This window comes from Barbatula barbatula, assembly GCF_947034865.1.
Source record: "Barbatula barbatula genome assembly, chromosome: 6".
Classification (NCBI taxonomy): Eukaryota; Metazoa; Chordata; class Actinopteri; order Cypriniformes; family Nemacheilidae; genus Barbatula; species Barbatula barbatula.
In genome coordinates, this window is record NC_136765.1 from 1,213,436 (window position 1) to 1,235,090 (window position 21,655).

At 45.5% G+C, this 21,655-nt stretch overlaps 1 protein-coding gene across 2 annotated transcripts; it reads right to left on the minus strand.

The window, feature by feature from the left end:
* Positions 1-195: 195 nt before the first annotated feature.
* On the minus strand, positions 196-21,655 carry LOC306895611 (NACHT, LRR and PYD domains-containing protein 14-like). Of its 2 annotated transcripts, XM_079458982.1 has the most exons (14): positions 21,581-21,655; positions 20,824-20,909; positions 14,320-14,595; positions 10,445-12,224; positions 10,012-10,182; positions 9,723-9,893; positions 9,486-9,644; positions 9,195-9,365; positions 8,904-9,074; positions 8,611-8,781; positions 2,000-2,158; positions 1,761-1,919; positions 1,625-1,671; positions 196-1,389 (listed from the first exon to the last, which is right to left on the minus strand). In XM_079458982.1, the coding sequence occupies exons 3-14, from the start codon at positions 14,573-14,575 to the stop codon at positions 839-841; spliced, it is 3,966 nt and encodes a 1,321-aa protein (XP_079315108.1). In that variant the 5' UTR covers positions 14,576-14,595; positions 20,824-20,909; positions 21,581-21,655; the 3' UTR covers positions 196-838. The 2 variants fall into 2 exon arrangements, with proteins under 2 accessions (XP_079315108.1, XP_079315107.1); XM_079458981.1 differs by lacking the exon at positions 20,824-20,909.

A 21,655-nucleotide genomic window follows, 5' to 3' on the forward strand; every position in this document is an offset into this window, starting at 1 on the left:
GTGTGTTTTGTTTAAAACCTTATCAGGTATATGACGGTGTGTGGGGTTAGAGGCCCCCTACTGGCCATAAGAGATTGAATCTGCACATTTTACATGCTGTTGATGCATCTTATCGCTGCTTTAAATCCTCTGAGGATTTGATGTAATGTTGTTGTGGGGACATGACCAGAAAAGCAGGAGACAATGCTTGTATTTCTACAAGAACTTCTTTATTATAAATTTGGCATACACCATAGCTGACCATCCTCACGGAGGGCCCCAACCAGAACTCCTAAAAACACAGAGAGACAGACCTTTCTACCCAGAGGATCAAACCAGTTTACATACTGGGTGACAATTGAAACTCATATAGATAAACAACTAAACCATTATTAACAAACAAGTTTTACTTAGTAAATGATTTTACATCAAAGTAAATTATTTTAACTCACAATAAGTAAAACTAATAGCCAAACCAAGAACAAGAATAAACCATTTACATAAAACATAACAATAACCATTAAGTGTGCATTAAGTTAATACCACCAGGGGGGTTGGTTGTCTGGTGTTGGGCTCTTTTAATGCCTTTGATGAGTATCGATGTCTGAGAGCTTGCTTTGGCTGGGGAGGGTGAGCTGTAAATTAGTTTGTGAAGAGTTAAATTCATTTAGGTGCCCTTGCTGGCTGTTCCAGACCCAGGGCGCTTGGTGGGATGGGCATCAGAGAGTGTGACGGGAGGGCGGGCCTGAGGAAGAGGAAGAGAGAAGAAAGGAAAGTGGCCACCAGTGCAGCGCTGATGTCATGTGTTCACATGTGTGTGTTTCTGAAATAATTTACAACATGACTCAACCAATCAGAATCAAAGATCAGAACTATCTGTTTTACACAGAGACACTGAGGAGTTATAATACACAGTAAATCCAGCACAGAGAGGCCCAGTGAATGTTGTGTTGAATGTGTGTAAGTGTGTGAGTGTGTGTGTGTCAGAGACACTGTAGAAGGACAGAATGCCGGCCGACTGGTCCACATACACTCCTGCTCTCTGACACACACCTGAAGAGACATCAATGACTGTTTCATTATCATTGTGACGTGCAGTGAATATGTTATGAAAGCACTGCAGACTCCAGGATTTTACATTGAATCCAAACAAACTGTCATCACTCTCTTCTTTCCTGTTGATGCTTTTATATGACACTGATATGTAAACATATGATCCGCTCCATTCAGCCTCCCAGTAACAGCGTCCAGTCAGACTCTCTTCACACAAAACCTGAGGAAGACGATCAAATCTGTCTGGATGATCAGGATACGACTGACGCTCTATCACACGTGTGATCTTTCTGTTCTCTTCAGACAGTTTGAGTTCAGTGTTTGCTGTGTTTTGATCCAGTGTGAGATCACAGACATCTGAACACAAGAAAACACATGTATAACACAACAAAACAACAAACACTAAATCAATCTGTGTGTGTCTCAGGTGTCTGTGTGCACGAGTGTGTGACATGTGTGTCTGTGTGACATGTGTGTCTGTGTGTCAGGTGTCTGTGTGCACGAGTGTGTGACAGGTGTGTCTGTGTGACATGTGTGTCTGTGTGTCAGGTGTCTGTGTGCACGAGTGTGTGACAGGTGTGTGTAGACTTACACTTGTGTAGTCCTGCTGTAATTCTTCTCTCTCCTCCATGACTCACACTACACAAACACAAACACACATTAAACACTGAAACATGATGTGACGTTCTGCTGGTGTGTGTGAATCATGTGTATGTTGTGTGTCATACTTGAGTTTGTTGAGTGTGTAGTTTGGATCATTGAGTCTCTCAGAGAGCAGCTGAACACTGAAGGGTCCAGGATGATTGTAGCTCAGGTCCAGCTCTCTCAGACTCAGAGCTGAAGCCAAATAACAACAACCTTCATCTGTCACCATACAACCTGATAACCTACAAACACACACATCAACACGTCAACACACTCTTCAGTGTTCTTAGAATAATGCTGTTGTGTATCTAGAGAGAAACACCTCAGTATCTCTAGATGACAGTTGTGAGTCTTGAGAGCATCAGAGATCAGCTTCACTCCTGAATCCTTCAGATCATTGTTACTCAGGTCCAGCTCTCTCAGACTCAGAGCTGAAGCCAAATAACAACAACCTTCATCTGTCACCATACAACCTGATAACCTACAAACACACACGTCAACATAATAAAAGCTTCTGCTATAAAATCATCAATAAGTAAAATAACAGACATTGCGGTCCTGGGAGAAGATGGACCTCCAGCTGGAAAGTGTATGACGCCAGGTAGGCAAAGACAGATTTATCTGGAAGCCATCAGACAGATGAACATCATCTTCACCAGAAATACCACCACCATCGGAACAAGGAATGTGAGAACCATGTTAGAGACCGGAAAAACAACACACAAGTAGCCACATTGATGAGATTTCATCTCACTATCCTGGGAATCAGCGAGTCAAGATTTACATTTAGTCATTTAGCAGATGCTTTTATCAAAAGCGACTTACAAAGAGTTCAGGGAGCAATATGCAATATGTCATAAGAGAGCAATAGTACCAGAGGTGCTAATACAAAGTTACTAGTTTCAACAAAAGCCACTAGACCTGTTGAGGGGGTTACATTTACATTTACACATTTACATTTAGTCATTTAGCAGACGCTTTTATCCAAAGCGACTTACAGATGAGGAAACATTGGAAGCAATTATAACAACATAGGCAACAAAATACATAAGTGCATCAAACTCGTCCATTAAAGCCTAGCACAGTATACAAAGCTAAAAATAGTGAGGTTAGTAAGTGTTATTTATTTTTGTTTTTTAAAGAAGGAAGACGCGTCTTTAGGCGTTTTTTAAAGATGGCAACCGAGTCTGCTGATCTTTTAGCAGCTGGTAGATCATTCCACCAATGTGGAACAGATCCAGAGAAGGTACGGGAGAGTGACTTTTTTACTTTTTGGGATGGTACCACTAGTCGTTGTTCCTTTGCAGACCGCAGTGATCTGGCAGGAACATAGATCTGCATTAGCGAGTGGAGATACGATGGTGCAGATCCAGTGTTGGTCTTGTAGGCCAGGAGCATAGCTTTGAACTTTATGCGGGCGGCAACAGGGAGCCAGTGTAACCTGATGAAGAGCGGAGTTACATGCGCTCTCTTCGGTTCATTGAAGACCACTCTTGCCGCCGCATTCTGGATCATCTGGAGAGGTTTGATTGTGCAAGCAGGAAGTCCAGCCAGAAGCGCATTGCAATAATCCAGTTTGGACAGGACAAGAGCCTGGACTAGGACTTGCGTAGAGTGCTCCGATAGGAAAGGTCTAATTTTCCTAATGTTGTAGAGGATGAATCTACAGGACCGGGTGGTGCTGGCAACATGACTTGTGAGGTTAAGCCGATCATCGATTACCACTCCCAGGTTTCTGGCTGTGCTGGACGGTGTAATCGTTGATGAGCCTAGTTGAATGGCAAGGTTGTGGTGAATCTTTGGGTTGGCCGGGATCACAAGCAGTTCCGTTTTTGCAAGGTTTAGCTGCAGGTGATGATCCTTCATCCAAAGCGAGATGTCACTCAGGCATGCCGCGATGCGAGCAGCGACCGTCGGATCGTCCGGTTGAAATGACAAGTAGAGTTGTGTGTCGTCGGCATAGCAGTGATAGGAGAAGCCATGCTTCTGAATGACCGAGCCGAGGGATGTCATGTAAATGGAGAAGAGTAACGGTCCAAGCACTGAGCCCTGTGGCACCCCCGTGTTGAGCTGTTGGGACGCGGAGACCTCATCTCTCCAGGATACTCTGAATGACCTACCCGAGAGGTAGGACTCAAATCATTTGCAAAGCCATTCCAGAGACACCCATAGCACTGAGAGAAGCCAGGAGGATGTGATGATTGACAGTGTCAAAGGCAGCAGACAGATCCAGCAGGATGAGCACAGATGACATGGATGATGCTTTTGCCAGTCCCAGGGCTTCGATGACTGAGAGCAGTGCAGTCTCTGTGAAATGACCAGTCTTGAACCCAGACTGATTACTGTCCAGGAGGTTGTTTTGCATGAGGAAGGAGAAGAGCTGGTTGAACACAACTCGCTCCAGGGCTTTGGCGATGAAGGGAAGAAGGGAGACAGGCCTGTAGTTTTCTAGCAGTGTAGGGTCCAGGGTGGGTTGCTTTAGAAGCGGTGTGATGCGGGCCTCTTTGAACGCTGTGGGAAATGTCCCAGTGGTGAGCGAAGAGTTGATGATGTGGGTCAGAGCAGGCACAACCGTTGGAGAGATGGCCTGGAGGAGATGGGTGGGGATGGGATCCAGTGGGCAGGTGGTAGGGTGGTTGGAGCCAATGACCTTGGAGACATCAGCTTCAAACAGAGTAGAAAAGGCAGGGAGCACACACGTGTCAGGGATGTGGGCGGGTTCGACAGGTGGTGGCGTAGAGAACTGGCTGCTGATGGCAGTAGTTTTCTTTACGAAGAACGATGCAAAATCAGCAGCTGTTAACTCCGATGAAGGTGCGGGAGCAGGCGGACAGAGGAGAGCAGAGAAGGTTTTGAAGAGCGTTCGAGAGTCCGGAGAGTTGCAGATCCTCGAGTGGTAGTAATCTGTTTTTGCAGAGGTGACATCTACAGAGAAAGAAGAGAGAAGAGATTGGTAGAGAGAGATGTCTGTAGGGTCTTTTGACTTGCGCCATTTTCTCTCAGCTGACCGGAGGCTGGCGCGATGCTCACGCAGTACATCCGATAACCAGGGAGCCGACGGGGATGCACGGGCTGGTCCAGATGTAAGAGGGCATAGGTTGTCCAAGCAGGATGAAAGCGTGGAACACAGAGTGTCTGTGGCATTGTCTGTATTCAAAAGAGAGAGCTCATCAGAGGGGGGGAGTGCAGAGAAGACAGCAGAGGAAAAACAGGAGGGAGGGAGAGACCGCAGGTTGCGCCGGAAGGTGACCATCGGTGAGACATCTGCGATATCCGGAGCAGTGAGGTCGAGGGTGACGAAGAAGTGATCAGACGTGTGCAGCGGGGTGACCTGAGAGTGATGAGTGGAGCAGTACCTTGTGAAGATCAGATCTAGATGGTTTCCAGACTTGTGGGTTGCTGATGTGGAAACCTGCTCGAGGAGAAATGATGCGGTTAGGTTGACGAAGTCAGCAACCTGTGGCTTTCCAAGGTTAGTGGGTTAGTGTAAATTAATTTTTTTCTTCTCATTTGTCTGTCAAGTGTTCACAGAAGAGATGGTTGTAAGTAGTTTTTTGAAGGTTGTGAGAGATGTGGTTGACCAGAACGCATTGGGAAGTATGTTTCACCAGGAAGGAGTTGTGAAGGAGAATGAGCGGGAAAGCGATTTACTGCCATTATGAGAAGGCAAAACAAGATGCTGCATGTTTGCTAAACGCAGGGTTCTTGATGGGGTGTAGGAGTGTAGGAGGGTGTGAAAGTATGCCGGTGCAGATCCAGTGATAGTCCTATAGGCAAACATCAGTGACTTGAATGTGATACGGGCTTTAACCGGTAGCCAGTAGAGAAAGATGCAAAGAGGTGTCACATGAGCCCTTTTGGGCTGTTTGAAGACGAAGCGTGCGTTTACAGGAAGACCAGCAAGGAGAGCATTGCAGTAGTCCAACCTTGAGAATTCCAGGGCTTGGACAAGGAGTTGTGCCACATGCTCAGTGAGGTAGGGTCTTACCTTTCTAATGTGGAATAAGGCATATCGGCAGGATCGCGTTGTCTTTGTAATGTGATCTTTGAAGGACAGCTGTTTATCAAATATGACTCTGAGGTTCCTGGCTGATTAGGAGGGAGTGATTGTGGAATTGCCAAATTGGATGGTGAGATTGTGTTGCACTGTGGGGTGTGCCGGAAACACAAGTAGTTCTGTCTTGGCCGGGTTCAGCTAGAGATGATGCTCTTTCATCCAAGCTGAGATGTCTTCTAGGCGGGCTGTTATAAGATGGACTGGTTCTGGGCAGAAAAAGCTGACCACTGGTTAGCTGCTGCTGTTTTCAGGACATGATTTAGATGGCGCCCCATAAACTGAAGGCGTGGCCATAATATTGTCGAGGACAGCCGTATAATATTGTCGGTTCCTTGGGTGGGAGGCACATGGCCCATGGATAATTACGGCCTCCTTCCGCACAAAGATGAACACCAACCTGGTCTTGATCCAAGCTGCTCCATCCCCTCTTCAATAAGATCTGGGAAGAGGAGAAAGAGCCAATAGAATGGAAGGAAGGCAAGCTGCCAAAAAAGGTGATCGTCCTTTGTTGCTCAAATTACAGAGGAATAACATTCTGTCAGTTACAGGAAAAGTTTTCAACTGGCTGAAGAGGATAAAAGATTAAATAGACACACTACTTCGTGACCAACAAGCTGGATTTCGAAAGGGAAGGTCATGCACTGTTCAGATTGCAACACTACATAACACCCTAGAACAGTTTTTAGTGGAGGAACTCATCCCTCTATATGAATTTTATTGAACATGCCTTCGATAGACAGATCCTCTGGAAGCTTAGGGTTATAACGGGATTTAAGCCAGGGTGTCTATTATCACCATATCGGTACCTGCTGTCATGAAGACATCCACAGCACAAAGATGAAACTGCATGCAGTGGACATTATGGACATAATTGGAAGATCTCCACTTTGCAGACGATCTGGCCCTTTTCTCTCACACCCAACAACAGATGCAGGAAAAGACAAACATCATTGTGGATACTTCAGCAAGCTTGGGCCTTACATGCCATAGAGAAAAGTTCTAAGGTGTTAAAGATAAATACAGCCATCACAACACCCATGACAGCTGCATTGTAATAAATGAAAATTGTAAAAAGCGCTTTTGGAAAGGATGGCAAACTCAGCCATTTCCAATGGCTCGAATGGGGCCCTACATAGGCCCTCAAGGACCACATTCAGGTCCCACAGGGGTATGGGAGAACCAAACCTGGTTGTGCCAGTAAGGAGGAACCTGGAGAATCTGTTCTTCTCCCTCCTGGACTTTGCAGAGCAGTTGTGCAAGGAGACTCGCTGGGGGAAACGCATACTTGCAAAGATGCTGGGGCCAAAACATTTGTGCCCAGGGGAGCCTCGATCAGGGTGTACCAAAATGGGCAATGGGTGCTTCCTAGGTAGGCAAACAGTTCCACCTGGGCCTCCCCAAACGTGTCCCAAATCAGCTGAACTGGGTGTCGTCTCCATTCCCCCCGTATTGCCGTCTACCATGAGATCGCATCCGCCACACGATTGAGGTGACCTGGGAAATGAATGGCATGTGATCATATGGCATTTTATTCTCTGTAGACAAAGAAAGAGGCGACATGTTTGCTGCCTCATGCATCGTGAGCGTATACCACCCTGGTGGTTGACATAGGCCACTCTACATATATGTTCTGTCTGGACCAACACATGCTCGCCCTGGATAAACGGAAAGAACCTCTAAGGGCAAGATACACTGTCAGCAGCTACAGAGCCCATCCAGAACCCGTGTTTGAGGCATGTGTGGTCACCACAACTCATATCAAAATCTACCCTAAGGGCACCCCCGTCCTCAGGATATGCACTCGAGGGCAACCTTCACTCTGAATTTGCCTGGGCGCCAAGCATGCTTCAGCCAGTGCTGAATTGGTCTCAAATGCATCAAACCCAGCAGCACCGCAGCAGCTGTGGGTGCCATATGACCCAGGAACCTCTGAAAAAATTTCAGTGGGACCGCCAATGTCTGTCTAAGAGACATCAGACAGGTAAGCACTGACTGTGCCCCTGCCGGCATCAGGAGCGCCGTCATCGTGATCGATTCCAACTCCAGCCTGAGAAAAGAGATTCTCTGCATGGGAGAGAGCATACTCTTTTCCCAGTTGACTCAAAGGCTCAAACCGTCAAGGTGTTGTAGAACATAGTGCCTGTGCTTGCATAACACACCTCCTGAGTGCGCTAAAATAAAAGAAGTCTTCGAAATAACGTGCTCCCTAAGGGTTCATGAAGGCAGCCTACATGAACTTTGTGAAGACGCGGGGAGACAGGGCCAGACAGAATCAGAGGACCTTGTATTGATATGCTTGGCCCTCAACGCAAACCGAAGAAATGGTCTGTGTCGAGGGATGATTGGTAAATGAAAGAACGCATCCTTTAGGTCTATTGATGCAAACCAATCCAGGTGATGTACATTTCTGCATTAACATTCTGAAGGGCAGTTTGTAAAGTGCTCGGTTCAGTAATGCAGATCCAGGATCGGACGCAGCCCTCCCCTTTTTTGGGCACAAAGAAATAAGGACTGTGCTTTCCTGTGGCTCAGTGGTAAGAGCATGGCGCTAGCAATGCCAAGCTCATGGGTTTGTTCCCAGGGGATTGCACATTGTCAGAAACAAATGTATAATACAATGCAATGTAAGTTGCTTTGGATAAAAGCATCTGCCAAATGCATTAATGTAATTTAAATGTAAAATCCTGTCGGATTAGCGGTACTGGTTCTACCGCCTCCTTCTGTTAGAGGGTTGTAACTTCTTCGTAAAGGACAGACGCGTCGCTGTCCCTTACAGTTGAGAAAAAGATGCCCCTAGTTAGATTTTTAGCAACACATATATTGATAAAGTGCAGGTCATTTTACATTTACTGTGTAAGAATAGATTAATTACACACCTCAGTGTGTGTAGTTGACAGTTGTGAGTCTTGAGAGCATCAGAGATCAGCTTCACTCCTGAATCCTTCAGATCATTGTTACTCAGGTCCAGCTCTCTCAGAGACTTTGAGGATTGTAGACATGAAGACAAACTTTCACAACACTCAGCAGTCACATTACAGCCAGACAATCTAAACACAACCAAAACAAAATGATACAAAAGTCACAAATGTCTGTTTGTTAAGAACATCTTCTGTATGACAGACATTATCATTGATTATTATAAAGTATTTTCAGTGAAAGTGTGTCTGACCTCAGTGTGTGTAGTTGACAGTTGTGAGTCTTGAGAGCATCAGAGATCAGCTTCACTCCTGAATCCTTCAGATCATTGTTACTCAGGTCCAGCTCTCTCAGAGACTTTGATGATTGTAGACATGAAGACAAACTTTCACAACACTCAGCAGTCAGATCACACCCAGACAATCTAAACACAACCAAAACAAAATGAGAGAAAAGTCACAAATGTCTGTTTGTTAAGAACATGTACTGTGTGACAGACACTATCATTTATTATTATAAAGTATTTTCAGTGAAAGTGTTTGACCTCAGTGTGTTTAGTTGACAGTTGTGAGTCTTGAGAGCATCAGAGATCAGCTTCACTCCTGAATCCTTCAGATCATTGTTACTCAGGTCCAGCTCTCTCAGAGACTTTGAGGATTGTAGACATGAAGACAAACTTTCACAACACTCAACAGTCACATTACACCCAGACAATCTAAACACAACCAAAACAAAATGATACAAAAGTCACAAATGTCAGTTTGTTAAGAACATGTACTGTGTGACAGACACTATCATTTATTATTTTTAAGTATTTAAAGTGAAAGTGTCTGACCTCAGTGTGTGTAGTTGACAGTTGTGAGTCTTGAGAGCATCAGAGATCAGCTTCACTCCTGAATCCTTCAGATCATTGTTACTCAGATCCAGCTCTCTCAGACTCAGAGCTGAAGCCAAATAACAACAACCTTCATCTGTCACCATACAACCTGATAACCTACAAACACACATCAACACGTCAACACACTCTTCAGTGCTCTTAGAATAATGCTGTTGTGTATCTAGAGAGAAACACCTCAGTGTGTGTAGCTGACAGTTGTGAGTCTTGAGAGCATCAGAGATCAGCTTCACTCCTGAATCCTTCAGATCATTGTTACTCAGGTCCAGCTCTCTCAGAGACTCAGATGATTGTAGACATGAAGACAAACGTTCACAACACTCATCAGTCAGATTACACCCAGACAACCTAAACACAACCAAACAAAATGATACAAAAGTCACAAATGTCAGTTTGTAAAGAACATCTACTGTATGACAGACACACATTTATTATTATAAAGTATTTTTCAGTGAAAGTGTCTGACCTCAGTGTGTGTAGTAGACAGTTGTGAGTCTTGAGAGCATCAGAGATCAGCTTCACTCCTGAATCCTTCAGATCATTGTTACTCAGGTCCAGCTCTCTCAGAGACTTTGAGGATTGTAGACATGAAGACAAACTTTCACAACACTCAACAGTCAGATCACAGCTCTGAAGACTGTGTGCAAGAAAAACACAAACAATACTTTGAAATTAAAACTTTACTGCTATAATCGCTAACAAATACATAAACCAGACAAATCATGTTTACATACAGAAGCAGTAAAGCTAAAAGCATCAAATGTGACAAACCTAGGGATGAAACATTGGCCAGGATGTTTTGTAATACATATTGTTTTATAAAAAAAGTTGTATTTGGTCAATTTACTCAGATGTGTCAGTGTAGTGTTCATATGAATGAATGTAGAGATGAATCTTACAGAGCTCTTCTGGTGTTTCTGATCACTGGAAGAAGTCGAATCAGAGCTTGATCAGATCTTCTGTATTTCTGCATCTCAAACATCTCTTGAGTCTCTTCAGACATCTGCAGCACAAACACCAGAGCAGACCACTGAAAAGAAGAGAGATCTTGTGCTGACAGACCTCCTGAATTCAGATTCTTCTGGATTTCTGTTATCAGTGAATCGTCTTTTAGTTCACTCAAACAGTAGAACAGATTGATGCTCTTCTCTGATGATTCTTCATTCTTAATCTTCATTTTGATATATTCAACAGTGGGTTTCATGGCTTCTTTTGTGATGTTCAGTGAGGGAAGAAGATATTTCAGGTAATTCTGATTGGACTCTAGTGAGAGACCCAAGAGGAACCGCAGGAGAAGATCCAGGTGTCCGTTCTTGCTCTGAAGAGCATTTTCAACAGCAGTCTCATGAAGGTCAAGCAGCGAATTTTTCCTGATTTTCCATTTAAGTTTGTCAACTAGAGTGAGAAGAAATGAGTTTGCTTTTTTGTTTTTGTAATTGAAAAGCACATAGAGAGCAGCGAGGAATTCCTGAACACTGAGATGTACAAAACTGTAGACCTCTCTCACAGAAAATACCTTTTCTGTCTGAAAAATCTGAGTACATAACCCAGATAAAACCAAACCTTCACTGACATCCAGCCCACACTCCTTAAGATCTTCTTTATAGAAAATCAGATTTCCTTTCTGAAGTTGTTTGAAGGCCAGTTTCCCGAGCTTCAGAACAACATCTTCAAAAGAACGAGGAAGACTGTCAATTTCTTTTTTTGTTTTCATCTGTTCCTTCTGTGAAAGTAAGAAGTAGATGTACATCCCTGTGAGGGTTGTGGGAATTTTGTCATGATTCTCTTGAGCCAGCAGAGGCTGAAGAACGCTCACAGAGATCCAGCAGAAAATGGGTATGTGACACATGATGTACAGACTTCTAGATTTTCTGATGTGTGAGATGATTCTCTCTGACATGTGAGGTTTGCTGTTTTTAATGAAGTATTTCTCCTTCTGCTCATCGTTGAATCCTCGTACCTCTGTCACCTGATCGATGTGGCCTGGGGGTATCAGATGGGCTGCTGCCGGTCTGGAGGTGATCCAGATGAGAGCGGAGGGAAGCAGGTTTCTCTTGATCAGGTTTGTAACTATCACACCCGATGTTGTTTTCTCATGAACATCTGTGAATCTCTCGCTCTTCTCAAAGCTCAAAGAGAAGCGACACTCGTCCAGACCATCAAAGATGAACATCACTTTACCTTCTTCTTCAGGCAGAGATGACAGTTGTTTATCAGAACTAAAGATGTTTTTATTTATCAGTTCCATTAGACAGTTCTCTTGAATCAGATTCAGTTGACGGAAGGGAAGAGGAAAAATAAAGATGATTTCCTGATTTTCTTTCCCTTCAGCCCAGTCAAGGATGAATTTATTGACAGAGACAGTTTTGCCCACACCCGCGATGCCCAGCGTCAGCACTTTTCTGTTTTGTTGACCTGTATCACGCTGGACCTTAAATATGTCATTACACTTGACTGACGTATCCTCAGCAGTTCTGTTTAATTCAATCTGTCTCACTTCATGTTCATTCACTACTCCACCCGTCTGCTCCTTCACGATATAGAGATCAGTGTAAATATTATTCAAGAGTGTATTTTGCTGTGAATTACCATCCAATATCCGTTCATATTTCTGTTTTAAAATGTTCTTCAGTCTGCTGCTGAACTCACTGTAATTACCATCAACAGCATTAATGTAGACTGCAAGACAAAATAACAAGAATGTTAAAGAGTATTTAATAAATTCCATTTAAGACGTTCCTTTTTGTACCTTTAATGGTATAAAACACCTAAAATGTTGACCAATTGTGTACCTTTTAAAAATTAGGGTTACAACACATTTAACTGTACATTTCAATTCAATAGATCCTTAGGGTATAATGATGTACCCTGACAACATTAAGTTTTGTATACCTTGTAAAGTTACAAAAGAGTACCACCACAGCAAAAGAAACAGTAAAACCTTTTCCCCTGACTGTGCACATGGCCCGTGACTTTATAGGTTAATTTACTTTTAATCATTGTGGTCTGAAGTTTGAAATAATGCATTTGTGATAATGAATGAAACCACAGTCAACTGAGATAATGTTAACTTCTTAAGAATGGCAACATTTCTTTATCAAGAGTTCTGAGTCAATCACTTCACTCTTTAGTTGCTGGACAGATCATTCATTTAAAGTGATCACCCAAATTCTTTCACCCAAAAAAAACAATAATATTCTTTCATTGTGTACTTGTGTACCCAGTCTCAAGGCAGTTTGAGGAATTGGCACGAAACTTGGAATCCATTGATTCGTGTTCATGGACAGAAATTTCCCCCTTTTTTTGTGTCAGGCAGCACGACTTTTAATACACAGGCCGTTTATCTTTTTAAAACCTGATATCAGAAGAAGTCAGACATATTTAAGAGGTGGATAACCAACACCTCACCCCAAACCCTTAAATCACAGCCGCAAACGCAAATTTAGCTAAAAACGTGAGTTTTACATGGTGGAAAGTAGGAAATAGTAGGAAAACGTTGTTAGACACACCGTCGAGTGTCCTTCATGCCACAACAATAGCCGTCCGCTGTAGCAGTCAAGAGATGCTCTCAGGCTCCTTCCCACAAAAGGTGAATGAATGAGGATGCCGGCTCCCGTTTTATACCCGGATATCCGGGGGCGGAGCCTGGCATGCAAATTTAATTCGCCAATTTCATTGGCCTTTTCAAAATAGTCAGAAGATGATAGGTTCTCAAGGAGAACCCAATCTGGCGGTTCGACACAACGTCGAGAGACAGATAGAAAGGGAAATTAATTCACACAAATGAGCCACCTTGTAAAATAGGTATGAATTCCCAACAGATTGCGTCGATATACATACATGTGAAAGATACCACATATTCAAATACGTTTAATTGTAAGTTGTGCTGACTGACAAGTTTGTGTCCATGAACATAAATGAATTAAGATTGAGGTTTGTGAAAATGTCACAAATTCTCCTGAGATTGCGTTGCTTATTCTAAGGAATCCGTTGCTTATTCCTTTGCAGAACACAAAATAAGATATTTGAAAGAATCTTGATAACCAAACAACACTGAAAACCACTGAGACATTTCTCAAAATATCTTCTTTTGTGTTCCACTGAAGAAAGAGTCACATACAAATATACAACCACATGAGGACAATAAAGTGTAGAAAGAATTAAAGGAATCGTTCACTTTCAACATACATTTTCATGCTAATTTACTCATAATTTATTCATCGTCTGGTTTTGTTTAAATCCCTTTGAAGCTTATTTAAACCGTTTGGAGTCCATTGAAGTCCACTATATGGAGAATACTCCTGGGATGTTTTCATCAAAAACTTATTTTTGACTAAAGAAAGAAATAGATAAACATCTTGAATGACAACCGGGGTGAGAAAATTATCTTGAATGATATGTTGAAAGTTAACAATTCCTTTAAAGTTCTTGGGTAAATTATCCCTTTATGTTCTGTTGTGGTCCAGTTCTGTTCTTTTTTTGGCTGAGATTTGGTTCACCTGTGGCTCACGTGTGTCTTTAATCCAGATCTGGGCCACCTGATGGTTGTCATTCTTTACTCTATGTGATCTGAGGGAAACTGGTTGTGTGGCCTGAAGATTATTCAGACAGATACTGTATAGTCTGGAAATTAACTTTCAATAATCGGTTTTAAAATGTTCTTTAGTCTGTTGCTGAACTCAATTTAATCACAATCAGCAGCTTTACTGTCAAAGGGACCAGAAAGAACAACAGGGATGTGAACTTTAACATGAGATGAAACTCCTTGTTTTACCTTCTTTGTGTTTGTTCTCTAGTTCTTCAGCCAGCTGGTTGTGGTTCATCTTCTTCAGGATGTTCAATGTGATAGTTACAGCTTTTTCATGTGTAAAATGCGTCGCCATCTTATCTAATGTTTTTACCACATCTGCATTCTCCAGTTCAGAAACTGGAACATGATAATCAATCCTCAGGTGCCACTGAAATACGTTGAGTTCATCTTTTTTCAGATCATCCAGTGATTCCTTGACGAGATGCAAAGCAGACGCCATGACCCAGCACTGACCCACTTCTGCAGGACAAGAAGACAAACATCTCAGACAGTTTCTGGAGATGAGAAGGTCACATTTACATTCTGAAATGAATCTGAGATGAGATCAGTCATGAGTGGTCAGGTTCAGTGTGAAGAGTTTTACAGTAACTGGACATGAAAAATCATTCTGAATCAACTGAAATCACAAACTGAAAGGGTGCAGATGTGGGATTATCTATAACCGATCATCATTTTTTAGCTTTAACCCGTCAACCGGTACTGTTCCAAACATAGAACGCCTGAGTTTGCTTCAATATTGTGCATGTCATTCAGTGGCGGTTCTACATTGAATTGCACCCTGGGCGAGACCACCTTTGAGCGCCCCCCCCCTCGCCCCCGAAAAATTTATAAATAAAAATAAAACACACACACAAAATCATGACAAACCGTCATATTTTTTATAACAACATAAGTGAAAGAGAAAATTATATTTCTCAATTGCACAAATCCCTTTTTTTGTGCACCTGATGGCTTTGACCTTCTCCTGTCCATCTCTGTTTATTTGGCACTAGACAATCAACAGATTTCCCCCCCAACACTGTCACTCACGAAACGAGTCACAGCCATTTAGAATTACTAACTTTTTATTAGCCATTTCACACAATTCAGAAAAAAAAAGTGTGCAGGAACTATAGGCCTGTATTCATTGCATTATGGATAAAATGTGAGTCATCTGGAAGAAAGTCGAGTTGGTGTGTGACTGACTTTAGCCCACTTATTGAATTCGCGTCATGGGAGGGGCTTCTGCCGCTCGCTACGTCATAATAATTTCTTCCAAATAACGCACATCTTCGGCGAATACCTGACAGACAAATAAAAAAATAAAACAAAACGTACACTAACACTCTTCTCTCAACAGGTAGTGGTCTAGCTTTAGTTGAAACTATCGCTTCTTGCTCCCTGAACTCTTTGTAAGTCGCTTTGGATAAAAGCGCGTCTGCTAAATGACTAAATGTGATCACGGCCAAAAGTTCAGATTTCTCAACTCGCACGAATCACGCGAACGCTCAATCCCCTAATTCGCGCGATTCGCACCTCAAGTAGGTCATCGCGTCTTTGCATTGATTTAACATGTAAATCACTCGCGTTTAGCTTCATTCCCGTTCGGTGTGAACACCCAGAGGTGAACTATCCTCTGCATGCGCCTCTCCCCTTTCCCCTTCACACACACGTCACGTTCTCAGCGTGCAGGGGCGCCAATTCCCCACACAATGAATGAATGATAGATCATAAAAAAACGCTTCGCGGCGGCCCAGAGTTAATTTTTTTTACTGCTCGTGCCGGTGCCGGTGTCGCCCCCCATGTGACATGAAAAAATGCCGCCCGGGCGTCTGCCCGGTTCGCTCGTGCCTAAAACCGCTACTGATGTCATTTCTAATCAAATCATGACAAACTATATACCATTGGAAAGGTCTGAACACAATCATTGGTGTTTTTTCAAATAATTTATTTAGGAAGAGTAATTGTTTCTTATTTATGAAGGGTGTGCATAGATTTTTTTAATGTCCTTCCACTTGTCAACGTTCTGTATACGGAACACCCATGTTCCCCTTCAGTCGGTCTCTCGACGTTGTGAGAGACTGACTGGGGTTGGATCTTGAGAACCCTTCTCTGAGATAATTATTTGTAAAACGCCAATGGGGTTGGCGGATGCCACGCGCAGGGCAGTCTCCGCCTCGTACATACGGGTATAAAAGGATGATGGCGGCGGTCATTCACTTACCCTCTGCTCTTTGGAACCTATTTTGGCACATGCTGTCTAAAACTTTACTCGACTTCGAGAATTTTTATCCTGCTGGATTTACGACGTGGAGCAGCGGACATTCCTTCTTTGGTGGACTTCCCCTGGGCGTTTCGGCAGAGAGCTGCAGACCTTAAGAGGTAAGTTCTCGCGGCTACGAGCATGTCTCGTAGCTGTGTCCTTGGGTGCGACAGACTCATCCCTGAGTCTGACGGCCATGATATCTGTGTTGCGGTCACTGCTGGCTACGTTCTTTCGCGTGTTCAACTGGCGTTACGGCGAGGTTGACTGCTTTGGCGAGCGGCGGGGGTGATTGGGGACTCCTATGGATGTCGCGCTGTCAGACTCGGGCTCGCGGACCATCCATACTCCTTCACGCTCACCTGGTTCGTCCACTATGAGCGGCAGCCGGCCGTCTCGTAGTGGAAAGACTTCATACAGGGATGATGACAAAATCTCTGTCTTTGCATCGGACAGCAGCCTGCTGGCATCGGATGCGGTGGATTCCCCCGAGTTCCCGCCTTCAGGTGGTCGAGCTCCGGAGGAGACTGACGCTGAGATGTCAGCTATGCTTTCCCGGACAGCCGCGTGCATAGGGTTGCAGTGTGTGACACCGCCTTCCCCAAAACGCCTGCGGCTGGAGGCGAGGTTTCTTGGGTTGGGGCTTGGCAGACGGCCACGCTCCCGTACCATTCTTCCCGGAGGTGCTTGATGAGCTCTCCAAATCATGAAATGCACCTTTTTCTTCGCGTTTCAGGCCAGAGGGCTCGGTGGCTGTGACTCCCCTGGATGGGGGCGCGGCTAGAGGCTATGTTGACGTCCCCCTGGTGGGGCGTGCAGTTGCAGGCCACTAGTACCCGCAGACGGCTGCTACTTGGAGGAGTCGACCTAGACTTCCGTCCAGAGCATGTAGGCTTTCTTTGACACTCGTGTCGAGGGCTTACAGTGCCGCTGGATGAGCCGCCTCCGCTCTCCACACCATGGCGGTCATCCAGGTCTTTAAGGCGAAAGTCCTGAAGGATCTGGTCGGCGGGAAGTCCTGACCTCGTGCTGCGAACTACAAAAGCCACGGCACGTGCGCTGGGTCAGTCGATGTCCACCATGGTGGTCCAAGAGAGTCATCTGTGGCTCAATCTTGCGCAGATGGGTGACATTCAGAAGACCAACCTCCTGGAGGTGCTCATCTCGCAAGCCAGGCTGTTCGGTAACACCGTGGAGGACGTTGTACAGCATTTCTCCGAGGTGCAGAAGCAGACTGAGGCGATCAAACAGATCTTACCGCGCCACGACATGGCCACCATCAGGTTTTCATGGTCCCGAACGCAGCCTGCTTCCCAGCAGCCCGCCCTTCTGCGGCAACCCCTAAGGTTCCAGGACCCTCCCAGGCCAACCCACCCCAGGCGTAGACCCCCGCGGAAGAAGGCATCTGTTCCCCCTGTCTGCAAGCCGCCAAGAGGTCCTCTAAGCGCCCCTGATGGGACGAACCCGGGGGAAATTTCACTGGGCCCCATCCTGGCCTTACCAACCCTGGGTCGGAGAAGGACGCTTCCTGCTGCACCCACTTACTCACAAAGAGACAAATTTCCTCGGGGATTTCCATCACAGCACTCTCGTCCAGACGAGTGCCAGGTGCCCCCCCCAAGTTTCGGGGCATTCTGTACACCTCGGTGCGAGGAGAGAATGCCCCCGTGCTTCGGGAGGAGGTCGCCGCCCTTCTGGCGAAGGGTGCGGTCGAACCCGTCCCTACAACCAAGATGTCGACCGGGTTTTACAGCCCGTACTTAATCGTGCCCAAAAAAGGCGGGGCTGCGCCCCATTCTGGATCTGCGCCTCCTGAACAAGCACCTGCACAGGCTGCCATTCAGAATGCTGATGCAGAGGCGCATCCTGGGTTCAGTTCGTCACCAGGATTGGTTGGTGGCAATTGACCTGATGGACACGTACTTTCACGTATCTATTCTCCCTCGACACCAGCCGTCCCTACGGTTCGCGTTCGAGGGAAGGGCATATCAGTAAAGAGCCCTTCGGTCTGGCCCTGTCACCACAGGTTTTTTCGAAAATCGTGGAAGCCGCCTTAGCTCCCGTCAGGGAGCAGGGCATGTGGGTACTGAACTATCTTGACGACTGGCTTATTTTAGCACACTCACGAGATGTGTTATGTACGCACGGGGACCTTGTGCTTCGGCACCTAAACCTTCTGGGCCTCCGGGTCAACTGGGAAAAGAGCAAGCTCTCCCCTGCGCCGGAGCTCCTCTTATCTCGGTATGGAACTAGACTCTGTCCGTATGTCAGCACGTCTCATCAACGAGCGTGCACAGTCGGTGCTGAGCTGTCTGAGGTTGATCAAACGGAATCCCTCGACTCCGATAAAGAACTTTCAGAGGCTCCTGGGGCACATGGCATCCTCGACAGGGGTCATCCCCCTCGGGTTGATGCACATGCGGCCGATTCAGCACTGGCTGCAGAGTCGGGTCCCCTAGCGTGGCACGCCGGCACCTGGCGGATCACGGTAACGCCTCAGTGCCTTCGCATACTCAGACCCTGGTCAGATTTTACCTTTCTCCGAGCGGGGGTGCCGGGTCGGTGGACGGGTCCCCGACTGCGTTGGCATATCAACTACCTAGAGTTGCTGGCAGTCCATCTGGCACTGAGGAGGTTCCAGCCCCTCGTGCAGGACAAACACGTGCTAGTCCGGACGGACGGACAGCACGACTGCCATGGCGTACATCAATCGCCAGGGCGGCATACACTCATTGCAGTATTCACAATTCGCCCTACCCCTCCTCCTTTGGAGTCAGCATGTGACAAAATCCCTGTGTGCCACGTTTCTCCAGGGCAACCTGGAACAGACAGCCGATGCGCTCTCTCGTCAGGGAACTCCCCGCGGAGAGTGGCGACTCCATCCCCGCGCAAGGCCGGCTCTTATGGGAGCAGTTTTGCCAGGCAGAGGTGGACCTGTTTGCCTCCCTGGACTCCACCCATTGCCCGCTCTGGTTTTCCCTAACCGAGGGCCCCCTTCGTAAGGATTCCTTCAGCCCCCTGCAAGGGCCCCCTCGGTACGGATACCGGTGGCGCGATTGAGAAGGAAGAGGAAAAAGATGAGGGCACGGAAGCAAGGCCAGATGGCACTGCAGCCCGTGCCGTGTCCAGTCCTGCCCAGGCATCCAGTCCTGCCCAGGTGTCCAGTCAAGTGGTCCTGAGTCCGGTGGTCCCGAGTCCTGCACCCAGTCCTGCCCAGCCGGCCTTCCAGCTGGTGTCAAGTCCTGCACCCAGTCCTGCCCAGCCGGCCTTCCAGCCGGTGTCAAGTCCTGCACCCAGTCCTGCCCAGCCGGCCTTCTAACCGGTGTCAAGTCCTGCACCCAGTCCTGCCCAGCCGGCCTTCCAGCCGTTGTCAAGTCCTGCATCCAGTCCTGCCAGCCGCCCTTCCAGCCGGTGTCTCAGCCAGGGACTCCTAGATCCTCCGGGACTCTGCGCCTCCCCCCAGGGTACCCCCTGCTAAGTCCCCCAGGACCCCACACTCTCGAGCGTCCCCAGGGACTTAGACTGCCCCTCCCTGTCCCAACCCCTTTGGACTTCCTCACATGAACTCTTGTTTTGCCCCACCACCCCTCCCATGTTTGTTGTTTTTATTGTCCCACCCGACCCATTTATTTAAAGGGGGGACTTCTGTCATGAGTCTGCTGTCATGTCATGTTTATTGGGGCAGTTGTGGCCTAATGGTTAGAGAGTCGGACTCATGACCAGAAGGTTGCCAGTTCGATCCCCAGGGCCGGCAGGTAACGACTGAGGTGCCCTTGAGCAAGGCACCTTACCCCTACTTGCTCCCCGGGCGCTGCAGTGATAGCTGCCCACTGCTCCGGGTGTACGTGTGTTCACCACTTGCTGTGCGTGTGTTCACTACTCTCTGGATGGGTTAAATGCAGAGGGCAAATTTCAGGTATGACAAATAGGTCACTTTCACTTTCACTTATTCTTGGCTTTGAGGCAGATTCATGACGAAGTCTTATGTTTTATGTGAGAGAGAGATGTTGGCCCGATCGGCTTTCTATGCTCTCTCTCCGGTCCGTGACTTTGTTCCCGCCATCTCGTTTCCTCGTTAACCTTCCCTGAGTGTTTCAGTACCCGCACCTGACCCTTGTTAATTATCCTTTGTCTGTCTCCCTTTAAAACATCCTTCTGTTCATTGTCCTGTGCTCGTTCGTTGCATTTCATGTACGTCGCGTTGATTGTTTGCCTTGCCTTTCATTGCCTGCCTTTGCATTGGGATTATGTGTCCATATATATATTCAAGTTGTTGTGAGTGTTTTGTTTATCTTACCTGTTTTTGCCCCATCGTGGGAAGTTTTTGATTCTTGTTTTCAGTTAGTTGTGGTCCCTGTTTTTCCCCCATTGTGTTTTTTTTTTGTCAATTAAAAGACTTTCTGTGTTACCCCGTATTGCTGCCTGCGCTTGGGTTCTTCCCTTACCTGTTCCTGACAACAGATGTTATTCAAAGCTCTAGGTGAGTCATGAGGGTTAAAAGCTGCATCACAAGAAACCGGTTTGTGGATCTCTGTTTTATTGTGAAAGGGGAAATAAAAAATCCAAACACATTCAGGAATACGATCGTCTGCGGCGATAATGTTTCATTATTCTTCAGATGAAAAAAATCCCTCTCTGAGTGATCCCACTGATTTCCTTCTTCGTATCATTTATTGTTTTACAGTAGTTGTGGTGTGAAATAAATTTTTCTTCATTCAAAATGATTTTTAAAACTGTGTATTTATAATTGTCGTTTCATTGACTCCTATTCACGCACTCTTGTTAAACATGTTTTTGAAAGTTTTAAACAAAAGAACATATTAAACTTAACTAACAGTATTATTTATGTATTATCTGTTACAGTCAACATGTTACGGTATAACATATAATATAAACTAAATTAACAAACAGCTGCCTGTAAACATATAAAGGCAAGATTTCATGTGAAGTAAATTATCAAGTGCCCTCAAGACATTTCTTTACTCCACGAAGGACTTTTGTCTGTTTTTCTCTAGTTAATGTTTTTGTGTTGTTATATGTGATAATAGGTATTTACTGTAAAACTGGATGGCAAAAATGCAAACATGTGAAAAGCACTTTAGAAATTAATTGTAATTGAATCGTCAGAGCAGAAGCATTAACGCAGAATAATGATGAACACATTTATATTAAGTCAATGTATGATCTTATATTATAACTTACCCTGAATAGTGATGATATCGCTTCAGCACATCTGTTCAAGAGAACATCTAAGATGTTTGTGATGTTTTCGGGAAT

Excerpts from the sequence above, each read along its gene's own strand:
- LOC306895611 (XM_079458981.1), bottom strand. The coding sequence starts at position 14,575 with ATGGCGTCTGCTTTGCATCTCGTCAAGGAATCACTGGATGATCTGAAA. Across the intron at positions 1,672-1,760 it reads TACACACTCAACAAACTCAA|TGTGAGTCATGGAGGAGAGA; the intron begins GTATGACACACA and ends GTGTTTGTGTAG. Across the intron at positions 1,390-1,624 it reads TACAGCAGGACTACACAAGT|ATGTCTGTGATCTCACACTG; the intron begins GTAAGTCTACAC and ends TCTTGTGTTCAG.